This window comes from Panthera uncia, chromosome F2, assembly GCF_023721935.1.
Source record: "Panthera uncia isolate 11264 chromosome F2, Puncia_PCG_1.0, whole genome shotgun sequence".
Lineage (NCBI taxonomy): Eukaryota > Metazoa > Chordata > Mammalia > Carnivora > Felidae > Panthera > Panthera uncia.
In genome coordinates, this window is record NC_064812.1 from 39,433,562 (window position 1) to 39,457,544 (window position 23,983).

Genomic DNA, 23,983 nt, shown 5'->3' on the forward strand with positions numbered 1-23,983 from the left:
CCAGGCTCTGAGCTGTCAGCACAGAGCCCGACGTGGGGCTCGCACCCACAAACTGTGTGATCATGGGCTGAGCTGAAGTCCAACGCTCAACTGACTGAGCCACCCAGAAGCCCTGAGGCAGGTATTATCCTTCTCATTTTGTTTATGAAGAAATTGAGGCTCCACTAGGTTAAATGACTTTCCTAAGGTTCCACAGCTAAAGAATGGTAGAGCAAGATTTGAATCCATTTCTACTTGGCTCCTAAATACATGCTGTTATTGTCTCGTGCTATTTTATACCTTTCCATGGTTCTCAGTTCTGGCTGCCTTGTGGAATCACCTGGGGAGCTTCTAAAAACAGGTGTGCTCATGCCCCCTCTTTAGGCTTCCAAGTTTGTACAAGGACAGCAGGTACCATTCACACAGAACACAGTGGACTTGTGCTCCGGGAAGTTTGGGGGCCCTGGGGATGAATATGTTCTCAATAAATGATGCTTCCTGGACTTGTGCAACTGATGTGGTACTGCAGCCAGACCAATTAAATCTGAATCTTTGGGAGTGGGGTCCCAGGTTGATATGATTTTAAAAGCCCTCCAGGTGATTTTAAAGTGCAGTCAAGGGTGTGAACCACAACCGTAACCTAAACACAGATCTTGGATTTATATGGGCTATGACTACACTAGCACAAAATGAAAACTTAAAGCTTATGGTGGGGCAATTAAAACTAATATGCCATGTGACTACAATTATCGGGATATCTCAGATAAAATCTTCTGCCAGGAATAGTGAGTGTGAAATCACTGGACAACAGATCTATTTATGTATTGAACTCTGCAGTACAGTGCTGACTAAAAATATTAAAACGGTATCTATAAATATCTTCATTCTTAAATATGACATCAACAAAAATTAATAGACTACATCTTCAAAAATGTAGATTTTGTAAAAATGGGTCCAGCAAACATTTTCATGGGGGTTTATATTTTCCATAACCGGATAGTTTTGGGTATTGATGAAGGCCATGCCCTTTCTCTACATAAGATTCTTTTCTCTCACCTGCCAGGAGACTATCTCAATTATTATGACAAGAAGGAAAGAAAGAAAGAAAGAAAGAAAGAAAGAAAGAAAGAAAGAGGGAGGGAGAGACAGAGAAAGAAAAAGAAAGAGAAAGACAGAAAGAAAGAATGAAAGAAAAGAAGGAAGGGGGAATACTAAGGACATTTTTCATAACTTGTCCTAAATAGGCAATAGCTCACTCAGATCTCAAAAGATCCATAACTAATAGATTTTACAGAGCTCAACTATATTTGATTTATGCATTATGAACTGGAAGGACAATTAAGATAGCAAATGTCATATGGCAAAAGAAAGTTTAGTTACCATGAATTATGCAATCTCACACTTTGTTATAAAAACAGGATGATGGGGAGACTTAATTCACTGTTAGAAATCCCCATGAGGGGAATGTATGAGAATATTAGGTTAAGTGGTTGTTGTGTTTTGTTTTTTTTTAACTTTAATACTGAGCAAAGGAAGGATCTTAAGCCAAAGTTACCTGAACTAAAGAGTCTATTATATATATCATTGAAATATAACTCATTTCTAGAGTAAAAAGTCTTTATCCAAATCTGAACTCAATTTTATCCAAATCTCTCTCTCTTTCTTTTTTAATTTTAGAGAGGGAGAGAGAGAGAGAGTGAGAGAGCATGTGCACGAGAGTGAGGGAGGGGCAGAGGGAGAGAGAATCCTAAGCAGGCTCCGTGCTCATTGTGAAGTTGGACACAGAGCTCAATCCCATGACCCTGGAGTCAAGAGTTGAAATCAAGAGTTGGAGGCTCAACTGACAGCCACCAAGGTGTCCCATTACCCAAATCTCTTGCATTATGATATTTTTTCTGTTGCTTCCATAATCCCATACTTATTAAAGTAATCAAATTGATAAATATACTTTAGCAGATTTTTTATAAGAAATTGATGCGCTATCACAGTATTCTAAGGCTTATTTGACTCCAAATATATCCAATTACAGTCAGACTTCATTGTTGACACTGAGAATTCCAGTGCAACCAGTGTCGACCACTGTGCAATGTTTCGTGGGACTACTCTATGTCTAACTAGAAGGTTTAATTTGGCAAAACTTCAAGCAGCAAAACATAAAAAATAATTTCAGCTTTAGCAAGAAACTGCTAGAAGACAGGCAGACCAATCTGTTAGGTGTGTGATCTATGAAGCTAGGTTTTGCCTTGAGTCTCCGAAAGGAGGAAGATGTGGGTTAGATGGAACCTACCCAATGGCTGGGATTGAGCTCTATCATGCCTCACTTCTGGCTGTCCTAAATCCTCAGACTGGCATTCAGGTCCCAGCTGGGGTCCTAGGCACCTTTTCAGCTTTAGTTTATTTCCCTATATTAAAATAAACTCCAGCCAAACCAGACTATTCATCCTTTCAAGAATCCATTGCGTGTTTTAACCTATGCAATTTTGTTATTTCCATCATTTCATGTGGAATGCACTCCTTCTCTATCCAACAAAACTCTATTTTTTCTTGAGATTCAGGCAAATTGTCACCTCTTCTGTGATGCCCCTCACAATTTAATTCTTCTTTTGCCTGAACTTCTATTGTACTTTGTTCTTCCTGTGTCTAAACCCTCCAGTAACTCCTTGAGGATAGGGAGTGTACCTTATATATGACATTGGAATAAAATGGACCGATATATTAATTCTGGTTTTTCCACTTAACAGCTCTGTTACTTTGGACAAAGGAAGCCCCTTGAGCCCCAACTGTCTCATCTGAAAATTGGTTACAGAATAATAATGTATACTTCAAAAGATTCTTATAAAATTTTGAGATAATGTATGTAAAACAGCTAGAATAACACTTGAGACATAGCAGACACTCAATACATGTTAAATTCCCTCTTTATTCCTCTTGTCTGAATGTCATATAATATTTATTAGGTATCTCTTGAATGAATGAATGAACGAATGAATGAATAAAATTGTGAAACTGTCTGAGTCAGGTCTAAGAAGAAAGAGTACGCAGTAGTATATCCTGAGAATTCAATGATGACACTCAAGGTAATTATTTTAATAAGTCTCATAATCATTCCTATGTGTAACCTCTTTTTTGATTTATAAAGAAAAATTATAAATAGGCATTTAAACATTTTGAAAATTAGTAGTTTTGGGTTTTAAGACAAAAATATGAAAAACGGCAATGATACCACATTAAGGGTAATTTGTATTGTAGGTTAACAGAAATTTGTATATCTCTAGAGGAATATACATACTAAAGACAAATAATCCTATAATAAACAAACTGCTTTCAATAATCATGCTGTTACTGGTTGTGTGGTATTGTTATTCTGAAACTACTATGTGTGTGTTGTGGGATAAGGCAAATGAGTGGCTATGTTGTTGCATTAAGAACCAGGAATTTTGGCAAGGGAAAAGGAAATGCAGATATAACATCAGTGAGGTAAGGTACAACTTTGTAATCCTGAGATTTAATTGGAAATATACTTCATAATATACTTTTTCTTAGAGAAAAAATATACATATTTCCTAGTTCTATCCACTGAAATGACCTAGAAACATTGACCAAGTCACTAGCAATAAGCACACTTAATGTTCAGACTGTGGCCTCTAAATACCATGACATACTAGAAGAAACTGGGCTCTTTGGAGAAATAGCTAATTCCAGATCTGGGGAAGGAAATATACAAGATGGTCTGGAACATTTTGTCACATCACAAAGCTAGAACACTATCAATAACTACAAGAGTCATGTCAAAAGGACTCAGGGACCAGCTTTAAAAGGCTCTCACTGGCCAGAGATAGGATAATTTGAGCATAAAATAAACATACTGCAACAGAATGAAGCACATCTATATTTTTAAATCTAATAGTAAACAGCAATAGCAAAAAATAATCCAATTAGTTATTTTTGGAGGATACTAAGGAACCAACTAGTACATTTTAAAATAGGTAAGTAAAGGGAAAGAATGAAATATTTATCTTACCTTTATTAAATGAAAGTACCTAAGGGTGATCAGACAGTCAATAAGGGGAAAGCTCTTTTTTATAGAATTGTTTCAACTAATAATCAAAATTACCATTTGCAACCCCAATGAAATAACCTTCAATGACTGTTAACATCAAAAAAAGAGAGGCAAGTATATACTACTCCTGATGGAAGTAAAAAGCAGCACCTAAGAAGTATTCTTGCCAAAAAAAAAAAAAAAAGTAAAGAAAAATCAAACTTGCATCAGATGAAGCCTCTAGCTTCAACCACCAATTCACAGGAAATATATGGGAGAGTGAAAACATGTTAAATGGTTCCATGGGAATGGAATTAGCTAAATCCAGACTATAAAGAAATCCCAAGGGACAAATTACTTGGTTTCTGTAACAAACAAGCAGCAAGAAAGAAGAAAGATGAAGGTAAAACCTATGGATTAAAAAAGACTTAAGAGATACCAACCACATCAACTGATTACATTGTTTAAACCTTATTCGAATCCTGGTTTAACAAAGAAAACTGTGGAGGGGGGAAACAGTTTGGACACAATTGAAAACATTTGAAATCTGGCCCTATATTTAGTATGATATTAAGAAATGATTGTAAAATATTTTTAGGAGGAATAATAGATTGTAGTTACACACACACACACACACACACACACACACGAGTCCTTACCTTTTAGAGATACAAATTAAAATATTTACAAATGAAATAATATAAAGGTGGGCATTTGCTTCAAAATAATCTCTGTGTAGGAGAGTGATTAGGGTATGGATGAAATATAATTGCCCACGAATGAAGAATTCCTGAAGTGATGAATACATGGGGATTCACTAATTATTCTACTTTTGTATCCACTTGAAATTTTCTGTAATAAATTTTTAAATTCATAATTTAAAATAATCTTGTATGCCAGGCCATTCTGAATTTTACAATCTAACACTTAAAGTAGGGATATACAAAGTTTATGTAGCTGGCAAGGAGGATACATATTTTGAGGTCCTACTTCCTTTGACTCTACTGGCCTTCATATAATTTTAAGGGTTTTTTCCTCAGAAACTTTCAATGTAGCTTTATTTAGTTTTCCATGATGAAGTCTTTCTCCTTATTTTTGTGATTATTAAGTAAACTAACTCACAGTCAGTCTTTGCTGGTGAACTCCTAGAGAAAAGGGGTCTCCTCTTATTTTTGTATCCTCCATAATTTATTTATAATATAGCTACCTGTTGAATGAAGTGTTACATAAGAAGTTAATTTGAGTATCTGTAAAGTATTAGGTGAAACTGACAGAAATTCAAATGCATAGGATGGGGAATCCAGAAGAACTAACCTTGAGACCCTGATAGGGGCAATTAGAGAAATGAAATTTTTCTAGGCTACATCGTTGGAAGGCATGGAAAACAGCTGAGAGAGAAATTTAAGTCATAGTGTTTTGAGAGTCATTATAATGCAGAAAGTGGAGGAATAATTTCATGTTTTCCTCTGATTTTCTACAGCAATTGTCTTTGCAATTCCTCAATCTGCCTTCTCACTCCCAGTCCTCTCACTGAGTCTCCTGCCTGACTGTGATGGGGTATCCACTGGTATGAACTTTATGGACTCCCTTCTAAAACACTGTTCTCGTCAACTCCCTCTTCTGCTGAAGATTTCTGGTGACTTTGCATCAGCTACAAGTTTTCCACCCGAAATTTATGCCTCTTCTTCATCTGGCCCAGAGATACTCAATTGTTCTTACCACCCACTGCTCTCCAAGATGAATCCTCTGCTCAGTGACATTATTCCCCTAACCATTCCCAGTGGGGACACCTGCTTTTGTTCATACTATTTCTGTCACCAGAACTGCCCTTCTCTACCCTTTCTGTCCATTCTGATACTAGATAGTCTTTAATAGCCAACGTAAGCTCTCCTTTTCCAGGTCTTTCCTGTCTCCCATCTTATGAGCTCCTACAGTTATTCTGCATGTAGTATTTATCTTGGTGCTATACCAAAAGCTTCCTTTTACTGTGATGTAGCTTTTCTTGTGTTCCTCTCCAAATCGATACATCTAATCAGCAACCATTTGCTGTATATCTATCATGTGCCAGGTAATAGTGAGTATCGTGGGTATATAAGTATGAATGAAATACTCTTGGTCCTTGATTCAGTTAAGAAGATAAAATACAAAGTATATTAACTTTAAAGTGAAAATATGTGCTTTAAAAACAGTTCCAGGTAACAACAGAAGAGACTTCATAAAGCAGTGTGTGACTAACTGCCCAATAGTGTAAAAAATGCCTTCTTCTGCCCCTACGCTGTAGTCAGTCATACCAGAGGCATGAGCCAGGTCTGCTTTGGTCAAAATACTCAATAGCTTCTGTGGAGTTGAAGCAGGTCGACTGCAAGGGGGAAAACTATTATTAGTTATTTTGATGAGCAATTTCCAATAGTGTACTATTGATGTGGATGGTATACATATCTATCTAGCATATAGCAGTCATGGAATATTAAAGCAAGAGCTCTGACTCACTTGAGCTGGAGATAAGAGGCAGCCACCTGCTATAATTGCCTGTGTTACCCTTCTCTCTTTCTAATATTTCTTCTCATTCTTGATTTCTTTGTTGTAGTCTGCCTCTTCTCCTTCCTCTTTCCCTCCCCCACCTCCTACAATGTAAACTCTACAAGAGCAGAGACGTACTAAATCTTTTTCATGTCTGTCCTACGTGTCTAGAGCACCTGGTTTACACTTGAGACATGCTTGAGGATGGAATGAAACTGCCCACCTGTTTAAATGAAGGCTAGAGTCACAAACCAGAGATTGCTCTTTTCATGTACCCAGTGGGGCGAGGTCTGCTCACCAACCAGGAATGATCTCTCTAGACATTATTGGCAGAGAGCGTTTCCACCACAAAGGAGGAATCTCTTAATCAGGAACAGAAAGGGGCATAGAGATGCAGTGTTGGACTACTCCATCTGGGGACTAGGAGACGTACAAGTCCTGGGTTCAGAGGTTGGACCTTCAATTTATTTTACATTACCATTCCTGCTTGTGTCCTGACCTTCTCCTTTCTTGGAACATATTAGAAGAGAGGCCTTTGGAAATGTAGAAATGGAAAGTTTTGTTTAGTTCTGTTTAATGTCATATGAGGTATTAGAAACAAACAAGATGGAAAATATGTGAAATTCTGAGTATTCTGCATATTTGGTACTTCAATATGGAGTCTGAACTTTTTAATCATAAAATGATGAAAGAAATTGTGATTTTAAAAACAATACAATATGTGAAGAAAGAGGACAGCTCAATGAAGCAAAGCTGTCCCTAAAGTAATCACAGCTTATAGTTATGGCATTAGAGTTTATAAACCTCTTTCACATTATCCTACTCTTTCTACAAACCTAAACCCTACCTACTCAGCATTTGATTCATGGACACTTTGTCGAGGGCCAGGCACTTCTCAGGTACTTGGAACTCTGAGGAACTCACAATCAATCACCTTACGGTGAAAAGAGTAAACACCGCAAGGAGAGGGCATTATGGGGGCATACCCAAGGTACACTTGTCCAGATCAGTAGGAGTAAAGAAGGCTTGTGAGAGGAGAACAAGTTGCTGAACCATAGATGAATAGGAGTTAGCTGCTGAAGAAAACAAAACCAACTGGGTCCAATGGCAAGGAAATGGGAGAGCACAGGTATACCAGGAACTTCGGGGAATGAGATTTGTACAGGAGATTAACAGAAACGGGTGGGGAGCCATGACACCAGACATGGCTGGTGTGGTGGCCGCCACCAGAGAGTGGAACAAGAAACACCTTGAATTCCATGCTAGGTAAAGATTATACTCTGAAGACAACGGGGAGATGTTGAAAGATTTTAAGCAAGAAGCAGAGACAAACAGATATTGCAGCTTTTCTTAGTTGCTTACCAGAGGAAATCCTCATCTTCTTTCTAAGGAATCCCAATTTTTCTTGTATATCAGGAGGCTACATTTTCAGTGGTGACTGGGCCCCACTCTAGGCCCAGAAAGTAAAATTTGATCAAAATAAACCAGTGTTGGTAATTCCACTCCATCGCCTCTGCCTAATTTAGCCACAGGCATGTTTTACAATTTTGGCCAATGAGACTACGGAAAAAATCTGCTTTGCGGCTTCTGGGTGAGATTGCCTCACGATTAAAAAGAGATATCCATTATGGACATTCTCTCTTCCACTGTTGCACAGTGTGTGAGAATTTGTTGCTTAGAGCAACTGCAGCTATCTTGGGAACATGGGGTGGGGGGGGACTAGTCTGAAGACAAAAGTCAACATGCTGAGGAAGGCAAAATTGAAAGATGTAAAGAACCAAGGTCCTTGATGTGGTAGTGGACTAAATCAAGTGTTGTATAACCACTCATTCCCGAGCTCTTTTTAAGTGAATTTAAAATTTTCTTTTCTTCTGTTTTATTTTTCAAGGAAAAGCAACCCAACTAATAGATTGATTTTCAATTTAGAATGTTCATTTTGGAAGCAGTGAGCCAATTAGATGGAAGGGGTCTAAGAACGCAGGCTGGGGTGTTAGTAGGAAGCTGCCATAGGAAACTCAGTGAATACTGATGAGACAGGTCTGTGTGGTGGAGAGAAGTGAACAGGTTTAAGAAACAAATGAAATTCAGAGTAAGTGGGACTTGGAGACCATTCTGTTGTATGTAATGGATGATGACTCTGTGGTTTCTGGATGGTGGTGCCAGTCAGTGATATAGGGGACAGAGGAGGAGGAGTACATATTGTGGCTTGGTGGTTACCATACTTGTTTTGCATATAAGATAACCAAGTCTCACTCAATAGAATGTATAGTTTGTGAGAGCACAGATCTTATCTATCTTCTTTACTACTGATTCCCTAGTGCCATACAGTAGATAACTAGTAAGAATGCTTAATAATAAATGAGTACAGACATACAGATGGCCAACGGATACAAAAAGATGCTCAGCATCACTAATCATCAGGGAAAAGCACATCAAAACCACAATGAGACATCACCTTACACCTTTCAGAATGGCTAGTATTAAAAGGACAAGAAATAACAAGTGTTGAGGAGGATATGGGGGAAAAAGTGTGGATGAGGATGTGCACTTTTGGTGAGAATGTAGATTGGTGCAACCACTGTGGAAAACAGTACGGAGTTTTCTCAAAAAAGTAAAAATAGAAATACCACATGATCCAGTAACTCTGTTTCTGGGTGTTTACCCAAAGAAAACTAAAACATGAATTCAAAAAGATATATGTACCCTTATGTTTATTGCAGCATTATATATAATAGTCAAGATATGGATGCAACCTAAGTGCCCATCAATAGATGAATGGAATAGGAAGATGTGATATATGTACGTGTGTACGTGTATATATGTATATGTGTATGTGTATATGTGTATATATATGTGTGTATATATGTATGTGTGTGTATATATATGTATATATATATATGTATATACATGAATGTAATATTATCCAGCCACAAAAAAGAATGAGATATTGCCATTCATAACAACATGTATGAACCTAGAGGGTATTATGCTAAATGAAATAAATCAGATAAAGAAAGACAAATATCATATGGTTTCATTTATATGTGAAATCTAGAAAACAAAGCAAATGAAGAAACAAAGCAGAAACAGACCTATAAATACAGAGAACAAATGTAGTTGCCAGAGGGAAGGGCGCTGGAGGGATGAGCAAAATGAGTGAAGGGGAGTGGGAGGAACAGGCTTCCAGTTATGGAATGAGTAAATCATGGAGATGAAAGGCAAAGCATAGGAAATATAGTCAATGGTATTATAATAGGATTGTATGGTGACAGATTGTGGTGGTAGCTACATTGTGGTGAGTACAGCATAACATATAGACTTGTTAAATCACTATGTTGTGCACCTAAAACCAATGCAACATGTGTCAGCTATACTTCAATTTAAAAAATATAAAGAAAAAAATGAGCGTGGCTGAGAAAAATGACATCATTTGCCTAAGACAGCCCATGCAGTTAGACACTATAAAGCCAGAAAACACACTCTAATTCTTTCCAGCGCACTGTCTACCACATGCCAACAATATTAGAAAAAGGTTGACTCAGAGTTTGAAGCAGAGGAAACTCTTATTGGTAGGTATGGAATAGGGTAGGCTCACTCCCTCAGGTCACATTAAGAGAGTATCTAATTTTTTCATTAATGTATATTTCATAGAAGAGTTTCTAAAGAAAGAAGATGTCTGAGAAGGATGCATGCAAGGACATTTGGAAAACGTGGATTATATCTCATTACTGACATATTCCGAATGAAATAGACTCCTCTTGTTCTAACCTGGAGCTTGTAATTAGAGAATCAGGTAAAAAAAAAAATTAAGATGGAAAGTCTCTCTGCTCTCTAGAGTTTTTGAATAGAGACTAACCAAAATCTCTCTTAGACCACTCTAAGCCATGCTCTTGTGTTGTGTTTGAAAGAGTCAGAGAACTATTTACCATTAATGTATGAGAATCATTAAAGACTAGAAGATATTATTCAGCATTTCCTTTCAGTCTTTATTCCTTTAAAGAAAATAATCCTAACTGTTGTAGCCTCCCTAATTTATGCCAATCTTCTACTATTTTTTCTACCTTTGTATCTCTTTTCTCAGCATCCTTCATTTTCTCCACAGTCTTAAGATGAGGGACCTGAAGCGTGTTGAGAAAATAATTGTTTCTGTGGTTTTGTTTTCTCCTCTCATGTCAGATTTACAAGAGTTTAAATGTTTCCCAAAATTAAGCTAAGAACTACAGAAGAAGAAAAGTAGAAACCATTGACTTTAACTTCAAAGAATTGATCACTGGGTACTCCTAGTAATCCAAGAACAATATTAGTGTGTAATTCAAATGCCAGATTGTGGGACACAAAAGTATTTTGGAAATTTAGAAAAGCAATAGAGTGCCATGGGCTGTTGCGGAAGGATTCATGGATACTGATGAAAACAGAGTGAACCTTAAAGAGCATCTAGGATTTGGAAGGGAAGAATAGGAAGGAGTACAGAAGGAAGTAGCAATGGGAGTAGGTTGGAGTGTAAAAATATCTAGAATAGTCAGTTTATGTGGAAAACACATCTAAGATACTTTAAAAAAACAAACTTCCTCCCTCCAAAGCCTTATCTTTATGTTGATAGTTATTATGTCCATTATGGATATCATATAGATGGATGAAGGACAGCATCTCTCTTCTCCAAAGATGAACCTTTCTTTCATCAATCAATCTACTTGGCTTCTATAATTAATGAAAATCATGTTGAATTTTAATTCTATCTGTGTTCTTAATTAGTATTTCACTATTGAGTACACAAGGAACATGAAAAAAAATGGGGCCCGCCATCAGACTACAGAAATTTGATAGGCATAGGACATGGTAGGGGCTCAATAAATATTTATTGAGTCAGTGGAGCAAAGAAAAGAAAAAGAGAAAGAAGAAAGATGGTGTTTGGGATATTATTTCTCATTAATTTTTCAAAAGTTAGGTGAGCAGTTATTTAAATCATAATTAATATTTCAAATACCATCTTTAGGTTTAAGTTACTGTAACTTGCCAGGTTTTCATGAATAGAGGGTATACATACAGCTGGCATATTTTTATTTCTTTTTCTGATTAACTATGGTTCTTCATCTTTTTCTAAAATTCCAGAATTTTCAGTAGGTAAAAAGAGACACAATATAAGCAGTTCCATCATTTCTTCCAGAAATAGACCAAATTTGAAATATCAAAAGATAGCTTAATGGTAATAGGGGAAGACAGAAATAATTTGGTTCCATCTTACAGTATTCTGAAGGAAATTAAAAAGAATTCCAGGAAACATTAGCTGCAGTCTAAATGAACCACTGACGTTTTATAAGCCTTCCTGATCCACCGAGGTAGAGAGGGGAGTGGAACAAAGAATGTTAGAAGAAATAAGTAGTTATTTACAATAACAAACTCCTTTCCCCAGGGGTAAAATTTTCTAGAGCAGGAATGAACTGAAATCCTTTGCATAAGTAAGAGCTGAGTAAGACAAACATTTCAGACACTGCCATAGATTTGGAAGGCCATCTCAGCATTCCAGACTCCCCTGTGTTGCTGCACATTGTGGGAAAAGGGCCACCAGCCTTGAAAACAAAGTGGCCTGCTCTCAGGATAACTTTTGCCCTTAAGAGCAGGATAGCCTTGGCTAAGTTATTTAGTCCCTCTGAATCTGATTCTTTAATTGCAAAATAGGGATGACTGTACCTTCCCCTTAGCATGGTTGTATGGATAAAAAAGAGTGTCTACAAAAGCCTCATAGAGTGCCTGGTCAGTAACAAGAGCTCAAGAAATTGTAACTTATATTAATTCTCAAGAAACCACAATGGAGCTCAAATTCCCCACTCCACTCCATTAGTTGGTGATCAAATCTGACCTCACGTTGGCAAGAGGAAAAGGCCTCCTTACCTTTGTGAAGACAATCAAACCAACCTGTTAATTGCAAACAGAACCATTCTTATGAACATCTACATGGAAGGAATAAAGCTAGAGCAAATTCTCAATTATCCAGTGCAACGAAAGCAAGCGACCCTGGGAGCAGAGATTTTACAAGTTTCTTTGTTCTACTTCTGGTTTTGGTTTCAGCTCCTCCCCGGCCCTCCACACACCCCCGGTCTCCACTTCAATTCACCCACAGTCTGTCAGTCTTTTCCTCACATTTACCACCCCACAAACTTACTCAGGCTTTCTCAATTTTTGAGAACATCCCTATGAAAAAAGTTAAGCCTTGGGAAAAATCTAAAATTCAAACAAATTATTCCATATAGCTTAAAAGGGCAAATTGCCTTCCCTTAGACCTTGATCATAATTAGAACTGACAGAAATGTGAGGAGTCTCAGATCTGTCCAGATGATGCACAGCCCCATCAATGCAAATGATATTTCAAAATATGGTTAAAATGTACACATGCCATGAAACAGAATCTAGGTCCTCGTATTAGAGTAAAGGAAAGCTCCTTCTATTTTTAGTTATGAAAGATTATTATAAACCTTTAAACTTAAAATATGCTTTAAAAATATACAATATCTTAAGGATAAGCTTTTTAAAAATCTTAAATCCATGCAGCATGCTATTGGTGAAATCTATTTTGCACCTATGAATGCTCTGTAGCAACAGAAATAGTTCTGGAAACAGTAACGTTAAAACTACTGAATGGCATAATACAAATAGATCCTTTAACAATGTTTTTGATTACGGATATAAGGAGGGAACAACTTCAGTTCATAGATGCTTAATATCATCAATAACCCTTTCCGATGGCCAGTCTAGGGCAAATTTGAGAAGCAGTATACGAAGACTGTTTCACGTTCTAGTTCTGTGACCTCTTGAGGCCAACTCCTATTTTGTAAGTTTATCCTTCCCCAGGACTTGTCTTAAATGTATCAACCTGATAAATCACTGATCATGTGAGGTTAGTTTATGTCCAAGAGTTTTCATTAAGAAAAAAAGATGAGTAGGAAGTACCTTACCCTCAAAAAATAAAGCTCTACTGGTAAAATTTCAGATTCCATGGTATTTGGGTAGGGAATTATTTGGGTCAGCAAAGATTTCCTAGCACAGAGCTAGAACTAGAAGCATATTAGTAGTAATAATTGCTTTGTACTCGATTTCTCAAATTTTGGTCATGAGATCACCATTTAGATACCTGTTTTAAAAAATAACCAAAAAAAAAAAACATATTTGTAGGTGCAATCCAGGAATCAGTAAAGCAGAATTTCTGGGAGTGAGGAACTTACAATTTAGAAAAAAAATACAAATGAGTATTATTATTCCAAGTCTGGAAGTCATCAGATTATGGACAAAGCTTAGAGTTTCCCTGTATTAACTGGCCTATCAGTATCCTCTGTGGCATGTTTGAATAGCAATTTTATTTTAAATCAGTAGCAGAACCTAAGGAACACCAACTTCATCGTTTGGTCTTACCAGGCACTCCAGCTTGGATCCAGAAGTTAATGTCTGTCCCTTCTCCAGCCCTAAAGACCTGTGTGATGTTGACAGGCTGCAGCAGGCTCATGACCTCCTCCACGATGGTCCTGGCCTTTTCGCTCCCAGTGAATTGCAGCCCAGAGGGTAAGAAGGTTCCCAGATCAGACTCCATCACCAGGCTGTAGTTGGAAATATTTGCCTAAACAGAAGAGAAAAGTGTTTGGTTCGTTATCTGTTGCCTCTGTGCTTTCTCCTTAGGAACTATCAAACAATAATAATCAAATGCTTTATCTCCTCGGCAGTTCTTACCAAAACACACGCTTCTCTGCCTGACCTCGGGTCTGGTCTGCATGTTAGTTAAGTGCTCTGAGATGTACAATTACTCATCTTGGGATTTGCCAAACACAAGTTGACTTGGAAGGATTAAAAAATATAATGAAAGGAAATATAAGGCTTAATATTGAAGTTACTCAATTATTTCTGCTAGCAATAATAGTCTTTCCACCAATTTTCTTAAATGCCTAGTGTGTACCAGGATACGATTCCTCCTACATGGTAGGTACCTCCAGATAGTGTGAGTCATGCTCAGACGAAAGAAGGTATGCCCTGCGGACCTATTTCTCCATTTTTCTTTCCTCTAAATGAGTATTTGATCTTATTTTAATTGTGAGTTCTGCTGAAGCTTAAAGGCATCAAACCGACAGGTCTGTCTTGGATTTCTGATGTTGTTGTTCCATTTGTTGAATCCCCAGGGAGGGAGCTAATAGGACAACACATGAAGCACTGCTCTCTCTGGTGTACAACCAGAGCACTTGAAACCCTGGCAACTGTGTCAGGCCACTAGTTTGTAAGCTCTTTCCAAATAAAGTCTGCTAAGAAAGCCCACAGTGGTTTCGTGTAGGCTGTATTGTCACTGCAAGGGCTTAGAATATAAGACGCTGTCGCCAGGTTGCACAACTAAATTGCCACACAGCCCTAAGACTCACAAGTTTAAGGACCTAAAAACTAGCCTGACCTTCTGTTTCTCAGGAGCCATTCACTTCTCCAAGACTGGTCTACTACCAACAACTACCTGGCTGAGTTATTCCCACGCTATCCTTGGATGGCACCGCTAACCATTCCTTAATACTCACCCAGTAAAAGTCAATTAATAACATTTGCACAGGGCTTCCAGAGAGGTTTCACATTTGCAATCTCCTTTTATCTGCTTCTATAACCCATAAAGTAGACAAAGCAGCTTTATAAGGTTGATGCTGTTTTACAGAAAAGGAAATGAGGATTATAGAGGTCAAGTGATTTGCTCAATGTCACACAGTTGCAAATGGTAGAGCTGAGTCTGGAATCCTACACTTCCCAGGACTCCACACTGCCATCACTAGCATAGGATGGAGTGATAAGTAAGGCTTGTTCTGAATTAGAATGATTTCTCACTTACATAACAGTCTGAGGGCTGCATGTTTTTTTTTCTAGAACAGATTCCTTTTTACGATGATCTCCTAACTTGCCATGGAAGCGTACTATTGTTACAAGGGCAAGAACAGGAATGGTGGATTCTAAAGGAGGGTCTTGCAGGCAATTATAGGACTGAATGGGGTGGCCCGTGGGATTAGCAACATGCTTTGTTGCTAATGATTGATAAAGTTAACAAAGCAGAAGTCTTCTCACATTTCCACTCTCGTTTCTAGGAGGTTTCTGTCTTCATGGTGATTTTCAGAGAAGGACCTGAGGCACTTATAATCAAATGTGTCATCTCAGCTTTCAGCTGTGGCTACTGCACAACAGCAGCATCATTAGAGTTAATAATATGCACAATATTTGCATTAATGTCTCACATTCAGGGCTTGTTTAGCTAGCACACTGATGCTAGGTTAGCAAGTTGACATGTTATTTGGCAGTCCTAACCTTCTCCCCTCATATGTCCTGCTACTTCTTACCCCAAACTCTACCCTCTGTAAAAAAGAGAATAGAAACATCACAATAATCTGTAAATGAAAACATAATCGGATAATCTTATATGTGAGGGTTCCCACACTACAGGCAGATCCCATCCTTCCAACAAGAAAATTAGACAGAGTGCTCCTAGTGTCGCACTATTTAGGTTAAAGTGGGGCTAGGCAGCAGTTTGGCTGTGAGACCCAACACTATGGAGCAGCCTGGTGAGGCGACACAGCCCTGGACCCACGCTATTCTATTCCATGCTGGACTACCAAGGGGGTCACTGGCTTTCTCTCTCTGTCCCCAAGTCTTGTCATCTTGGCTTCTGGCTTCTCCATCGGTAGGGTGGGAGAAATGCTCTTTTTCAAAGCTTGAATAATGAGCCAGTGCACGTGGAGCTTTGAGCACCTTCAAAGGTAAGACCTTCGTGGATCACAGTGAGAGTGGCTGCGTGAGTTGAACTTGCCAGAGCTCTTCACAAAATGTGCATTAAGAACTTCTTGGCCCTCTGATTCGGCTGCAAATGAACAGACGTCCTAGGGACAGGGACTCCACAGTTTGTGAATGCCCCTGTACAATGTCACAGGATGTTGCTAGGAACATAAAGAAATAATGTATATAATGAAGTTTTTAACGGTATGTGTGGCAGCCAGTTTAGCAGAGAGATAAAAGAGTATGGGCTTTGGAATTACTCAGACTGGGTTCAATTCTCAGATGAATCAGTCATTGGCTGTGTGACTTCATGCCGTCTATGTAACCTCTCAGTTTCTTCCTCTGTGAAATGGGCATGACAATGGCAGCCAGTTCACGGAGTTGTAAGAAAGAGTTTATGGTGAAGCCTGGTGCAGAATTTGCACTTAATAAGGTTGTCCTCACTGGTCTTACTACTGAGCATCTATACTTCTCAAACTTCCAAGGATGGTCTCCCCATAAACCATTCAGTTAGCTGTTACAAAGATGACAGGTGGCATTTTTCAGGGCTGCCTATTACCAGATATTGTAGGAAATGCTTTCCAGCTTATGCCAGGTAATTCTCACAACCATTCCGTGAGACAAGCGGTACTGCAGTTCTCATTTCACAGAGGAAGCAATGGAGGTTTAGTAACATTACCTAACTTTTCCAAGGTTACCCTGTCAGTCAGTGGAGCAGCCAGAATTCAGATGCAGAGGTCTGCTTTCCAAAGCTCTCCACCCTCCACCACCCTGTCTGCTGAAGCTTTCTCCCAAGTGTCAGGCCACAAGTCCTCGGTTTTAATTTAAAAATACAGGGACTGTAGTTAAACAAATGCATAGAGTTTAAAATTATTTTTCATGATCATAATAAAAGGTCTGCTTGGGCAGAATTTATCATCCCTGCTAATAAAGTAATTTGATTAAGCAAAGGAAAGAGTAAACAAAACAAAAACTAAACTAAACAAAACAAAAATCCCCAAAAAGCAAACAAGTCTTGCCCCACAATTTCTTCCCAACTAGGAATAAAAAGCCTAAAATAATAAAACATCTTTTCAAGCTGAATTACACAGGATGTTCAGATGTCAGTAAACCAGAATTCTGGCGTAGGTAGAGACATGTTTAATTTCTATTCATGTAGAATTTTATTAGCTGCTGCTAACATGATGGCAGCATTCTATTGTTTTCTATTTATATATAAACATCTCCATATGTTTTCAATAAAGAACTAAGAAAACACATCACCCACCATCCATGGCATTCATTTATGGAGTCACTGTCTAATTGTTAGCACATGGCGAAGGACTCGGGAAAATAAAAGGTCTCTGCACAAAGAAACTGGAATGAGTAAGCTAGGTCACTGGGCTGTTAGAACTGCTGCTTCTCGGGAATGCGTCATTACAAACATCCGTGTTCCTCACTACGCCACGAGTTGCTGGGAATGCACTCCATGTGGATTTGAAAAGCTGATCACAGTTAGTGACAGGCCAGGAGTCATGCTCGTTCCACTCAACCATCTTAGCGCACATAACAAGATCTTTGTCCTTCTGTTTTCAGGCTGTAGGAAGAAATCCGTTTCTAGAGACTGAAAACTTTATTCCTGAGATAACCAGCACCAGTTGAGAGAAGCTGTGGCACGTAGATGAGGAGGCTGAGCAGCTCAAAGATAAGCTCAGATATTATCTGTAAGCCCCCATTTTGCTCTCGTAATAAAGAGAAAAGTCTCATTAGGAGCCATGGAAACTGTTGTTCATTGCTGTGTAATGTACATAACGCAATGAGGGAAGATGCTCCTGGGTAACTTAGTTTGGCATCATTGGATTAGGTAATATCTGCTCAGGGTTGAGGACCCATAATTTTGTCTTGTGCTACAATCACATCCTATCACACTTCCTTTCTTTTTTCTTTTCTGAGAGGACCAGGTTACTCTGCCAAAGAACAATTTGGTAACTATTAGCATTCTTTAGGTGCAATGAAAGATTAAAAAGAAAAAAACGTTTAAAATACATACTGCACGCTTTAAAATGCTTACTCCCTAATATAAACACAAAGATGATGTTTGTGTTCTTTGCTTTTATAAAATTCCAGGCGATTCTTCTTCAGAAATATAGATTCAAGTTCAACAACATCTCCTCTCCCCTCAAATTTGGCTTTCTTCTTTCTTTGTTTTTTAATTTTATTTTTTTAATATAATTTATTGTCCAGTTAGCAAACACACAGTGTATACAGTGTGCTCTTGGGAGTAGATTCCCATGATTCATTGCTTACATACAACACCCAATGCTCACCCCAACAAGTGAGGTCCTCAATACCCATCACCCATTTTCCCTTCTCCCCGGCACCCCCCACCAACCCTGTTTGTTCTCTGTATTTAAAAGTCTCTTATGGTTTGTCTCCCTCTCTGTTTGAAACTACTTTTTCCCCTTCCCTTTCCCCATGGTCTTCTGTTAAGTTTCTCAAATTCCACATATGAGTGAAAACATATGATTTCTGTTTTTGACTGACTTATTTCACTTAGCATAATACCCTCCAGTTCCATCCACATTGTTGCAAATGGCAAGATTTCATTCTTTCTCATTGCCAAGTAGTAGTCCATTGTATATATAAACCACATCTTCTTTATCCATTCATCAGTTGATAGACATTTGGGCTCTTACCATAATTTGGCTATTGTTGAAAGCGCTGCTGTAAACATTGGGGTACATGTGCCCCTATGAATCAGCACTTTTATATCCGTTGGATAAATTCCTAGTAGTGCTATTGCTGGGTTGTAGGGTAATTCTATTTTTAATTTTTTGAGGAACCTCCACACTGTTTTCCAGAGTGGCTGCACCAGTTTGCATTCCCACCAACAGTGCCAGAGGGTTCCCGTTTCTCCACATCCTTGCCAATGGAAAAACATTCCATGCTCATGGATTGGAAGAACAAATATTGTTAAAATGTCAATACTAACCAAAGCAATCTATACTTAAATTACATTCCAATTAAAATTACTCCAGCATTCTTCTCAGAGCTAGAACAAATAATCCTAAAATTTGTATGGAACCACAAAAGACCCTGAATAGCCAAAGTAATGTTGAAAAAGAAAACCAAAGCAGGAGGCATCACAATATTTGACTTTAGCTTCTACTACAAAGCTGTAACCATCAAGACAGTATGGTATTGGCACAAAAACAGAGACATAGACCAATGGAATAGAATAGAGAACCCAGAATTGGACCCACAAATGTATGGCCAACTAATCTTTGACAAAGCAGGAAAGAATATCTAATGGAAAAAAGACAGTCTCTTTAGCAAATGGTACTGGGAGAACTGGACAGCAACATGTAGAAGAATGAAACGGACCATTTTCTTACACCATACACAAAAATAAACTCAAAATGGATGAAAGACCCAAATGTGAGACAAGAAACCATCAAAACCCTAGAGGAGAAAACAGGCAACAATCTCTTCGACGTCAGCCACAGCAACTTCTTACTCGACATGTCTCCGAAGGCAAGGGAAATAAAAGCAAAAATGAACTATTGGGACCTTATGAAGGTAAAAAGCTTCTGCACAGCAAAAGAAATAATCAACAAAACTAAAAGTCAACTGACAGAATGGGAGAAGATATTTGCAAATGACATATCAGATAAAGGGTTAGTATCCAAAATCTACAAAGAACTTACCAAACTCCACACCCAAAAAGCAAATAATCCAGTGAAGAAATGGGCAGAAGACATGAATAGACACTTTTCCAAAGAAGACATCCAGATGGCCAACAGACACATGAAAGGATGCTCAACATCACTCATCATTAGGGAAATACAAATCAAAACCACACTGAGGTACCACCTCACACCAGTCAGAGTGGCTTCTTCTTTGTTTAAAAGCTTTTATTTTCTCATGATGTAGGTGACATATCTTTGGTTTTTACCTAAAGTGGCACTGCAATCCCAAGATCAAATGAAGAAGTAAAGAGACTCCTCTAATTATTCAAATTAATCATGTAGCCTCCCCAATTCAATCTTCAAAGAAGTAAACTTCACCCTGGCACAGACCAGTATGTCTCAGTATCACTTTCCTGCACCATAAATGTTAGTATTTTATAAATGATGGTGGTGATGCTGTTTGGTCAGTGGAAGGCTCAAAACAAGTTCTCAGAAGCACATCGTCTTATGATACCGTGGGCTGAGTTGCTGCAATCATCCTTTCCAGCCATGCCAGTGACCTTGGAATTCCCAGTTCACGGAGTGGAGCAGTGGTTTCTTCACAGAGCTCCAGCTCAAACAGCTGTCATGACTGAATAATAGGTAAAGCAATTTCTCCCTGCTGTGCAAAGCCAAGAATAGGTTTTACTTTCTGGTCAGGTCTACCCTGAAGTTCAGCCTTTTATGTCTGTGGTCACCAGTATTCAGTTTTGAACATCCTTGAGTACCCAAGGGAGAGACAGGAAAGGGATGATGACAAAGTGGAAGGCCATAGGTTATTTCTATTTGACAGATAAACTGGCTGGGGGAACGGGCAGTCTAGGGTAAGTTACGTTACTACTAAAAGTGCAGACACCTATTGTGGTTCAGCTGCCATTCCGCCTGGAGACGGTACAGAATAAATGGCTTCTGAGGATCCCTTTCCAGCCCTATCATTCTCTATGTATGCACAGAAGGCTTCTGTTGTGAGACAAACCCGTGTTTTCAGGCAATCCAATTTTTACAATGTCATCCAAAGCACTCTAGATCTCAGTGAATTCTCCTCTTGAGGTGGTTAAAGTCCATAGATAGCCTTTAAACTTACTGAAAACACATGATCCCTCCATAAATGTCACTATGGTAACAATAGTGAGCAGAGAAGGCTGAAAATATGGCATAAACCTAGGCTAAAAGAAATAGGAATTTTATTTATATCATAAGAGGAAATGTAACTGACTATATTCACATTTCCTTTAGGAATAAAAAGAATGCGTTATCTAGAGTATTTGGTAGATAGACTTAAAAAAAAAAGCTTACATGGCAAGCTAATGTCAATCTCAGTTTTAAATTTTATTCCTGCATGTCAAAGCAACATAATCAATACTCAGAATCGGTGGGACTCGAGATCTCCACCATTTTGATTCTTTTAAAACAATACATCGGTCAGGTGTTTCGTGCTACCAGTTGCATATACACTTCAATATGCAGGTGCAGAAGAGAAGTCTCCAATACAGCCAGGTCTGTGAAAGCAGCCTTCTCCACCTTCTCTCTATCCTTCTCAACCCCTGCTTCTCATGGCATCTCCCCATCAGCGTTTCCTCTTGTACCCATCACACTCCCCCTCTTCCCCAGGCCCAAACAGAATAACTGAACTGCCTAAATGAGGTAGCCATCCTTCAGTTGACCTTCCTTACTCAACACTGTTACCTGCTAAATAAACACAAAGACATGTTTCTTGTTTTTGATGATGGTGTTTTACCAGCCAAAACGGTGCTTTCCTGTTGACTTCTAATCCCTTTCTCCTGACTGGGAAGACTACAGCGGCTTCTTTAAGCCTTCCTCTAAGACCAACAGCCGACTTCACCTTCTATAAGTGGACAGGTTATTTGTTTTAAAAAATATAGTACTTATTTTCTTGTCCTGCAAACACAGACTACTCTATATTCTAGAACTCAAATATTCATTCAATGCTGGGGGATATCATATTAAAACACAATAGTTAAGTCTACTTTCTCTACAGCCTGTAGACAAGCACAGTATTTTTGGATTATGACAATACTCTCATATGCTTTCTTTGATCAAGCAGTCTTTACTAATGTTAGTAAAGATGTTAAATACAGTTTTAGAAGTAATTTTGTTTTTGTAAGCATGCCGTTTTTTTTCCTCAAAAGCACAATATTGGGTCTGAAACCTCACCCCCCCACACACACACACAAACCCACAATAATATGCAAATATGAGCTTTAGGGCTCTTGGTCTACTCAAGTGACTTCATGCTCTACCTCTCCTCTTGCCTTCCCTGCCTAAAACGCCACACTCCCATCTAATATGCTGGGTTACTGATCTTGATTTGATTTGTATTTTTATACCTACCTTCTCCAGAAAGGATTCAAGACTTCTTATAAGAAAAGGGCCTAATGCCATATTTTTAAAAAGTATCCAAACTCTCAAGAACCAAGAAAATGCCATGAAAGCAAATATCAAATCTGTGTGGATCTCTGTTATATTTCCAACTTACATAACAGAGCTCAGCACATAGTGGGTGCTCAATAAATGTCAGAGGAAAAAGAAAGTCACAACCAGGAAACCTGACATGATACCCTAACCGCAATTTGAGGATACAATTTAGCCCTAGCTTAAGCTGCCAGGGTAAGAGGGAAGATTGATGTATTACAGAGCTCTCATTATCTAGGAAAAGAAAGCATACCACCAGCTCCTTGAAAAAAGCAACAATTTTTCCACCGTTCAATTCTAAGAGTTATTATTATGTGTCTCTTTATATGAGGAACATTGAAGAAAATAACAGAGTCTCCAATAACAGTTTTACAAAAGAGGCAGAAACACTTTTCCGAACATCATTTCCTATATATTGATCCTCAATTAAAGCAAAAAGGAAAATATTAAGTCATATTTCAGTACAGGTGTTTGCTCAGGAGCAAACTGTATTTATTCAACAGTTACTGAGATAGTAACAGAGCATAGGGTGACCATACATCCATGTGTGCCCTTGGCAGTCACAGATTATATCCTTTGTCTTGGCATGATTATTAACAGTGCCCCCTTTATCTCACAAATGTTTCCCAGATTTAGTAATAGACCATATTGCCAATCTATTTATTTGTATATACAAATACAATTTATTTGTATATAAAGATGACAAAATAGGCTTGCTTCCTTGTAAGAGGGCAGAGTTTCCCAGCAGAGGCAATAACTGGCTGTGATATTAAAAATGTGTTGAGTTTTAGGAAAGAGACATGCACAAATAAGGGAGGGTAACTACTGGAAAACATTGGGGAGAGCCTGGGAGAGGAGGTGATGTTTGGCCTGAGCAAAGCCCCTCAGCTGAAGTGCTCCTGTTAGAACAGGGATCTTGTTAGTTCATTACTGCACCTCCAGGGCCTGCCAAGTGGCATTTGATGATACTCGTCAAATGAGTAAATGAAGAAATGATACTGTTGTAAGTATCCAAATAATGTTGTCCAGACATGTAGCTTTCTTTGTTTTTAATTTTATTTATTTTATTTATTTTTTATTTTTTAAAATTTACACCCAAATTATTTAGCATATAGTGCAACAATGATTTCAGGAGTAGATTCCTTAGTGCCCCTTCCCCATTTAGCCCATTCCCCCCTCCCACCACCCCTCCAGCAACCCTCTGTTTGTTCTCTAAGAGTCTCTTATGTCTTGTCCCCCTCCCTATTTTTATATTATTTTTGTTTCCCTTCCCTTATGTTCATCTGTTTTGTTTCTTAAAGTCCTTTTGGGGCGCCTGGGTGGCGCAGTCGGTTAAGCGTCCGACTTCAGCCAGGTCACGATCTCACGGTCCGTGAGTTCGAGCCCCGCGTCAGGCTCTGGGCTGATGGCTCGGAGCCTGGAGCCTGTTTCCGATTCTGTGTCTCCCTCTCTCTCTGCCCCTCCCCCGTTCATGCTCTGTCTCTCTCTGTCCCAAAAATAAATAAAAAAAAAAAAAGTTGAAAAAAAAAAT

At 38.5% G+C, this 23,983-nt stretch overlaps 1 protein-coding gene across 2 annotated transcripts in view; it reads right to left on the reverse strand.

The window, feature by feature from the left end:
• Window positions 1-23,983, reverse strand: part of CPQ (carboxypeptidase Q) — a 467,130-nt gene that overhangs the window by 60,885 nt on the left and 382,262 nt on the right. For both annotated transcript variants that reach the window (XM_049633066.1, XM_049633067.1), the window contains exon 7: window positions 13,943-14,144. In XM_049633066.1, coding sequence (XP_049489023.1) covers window positions 13,943-14,144 — 202 coding nt within the window. The remainder of the gene's footprint in view (window positions 1-13,942; window positions 14,145-23,983) is intronic.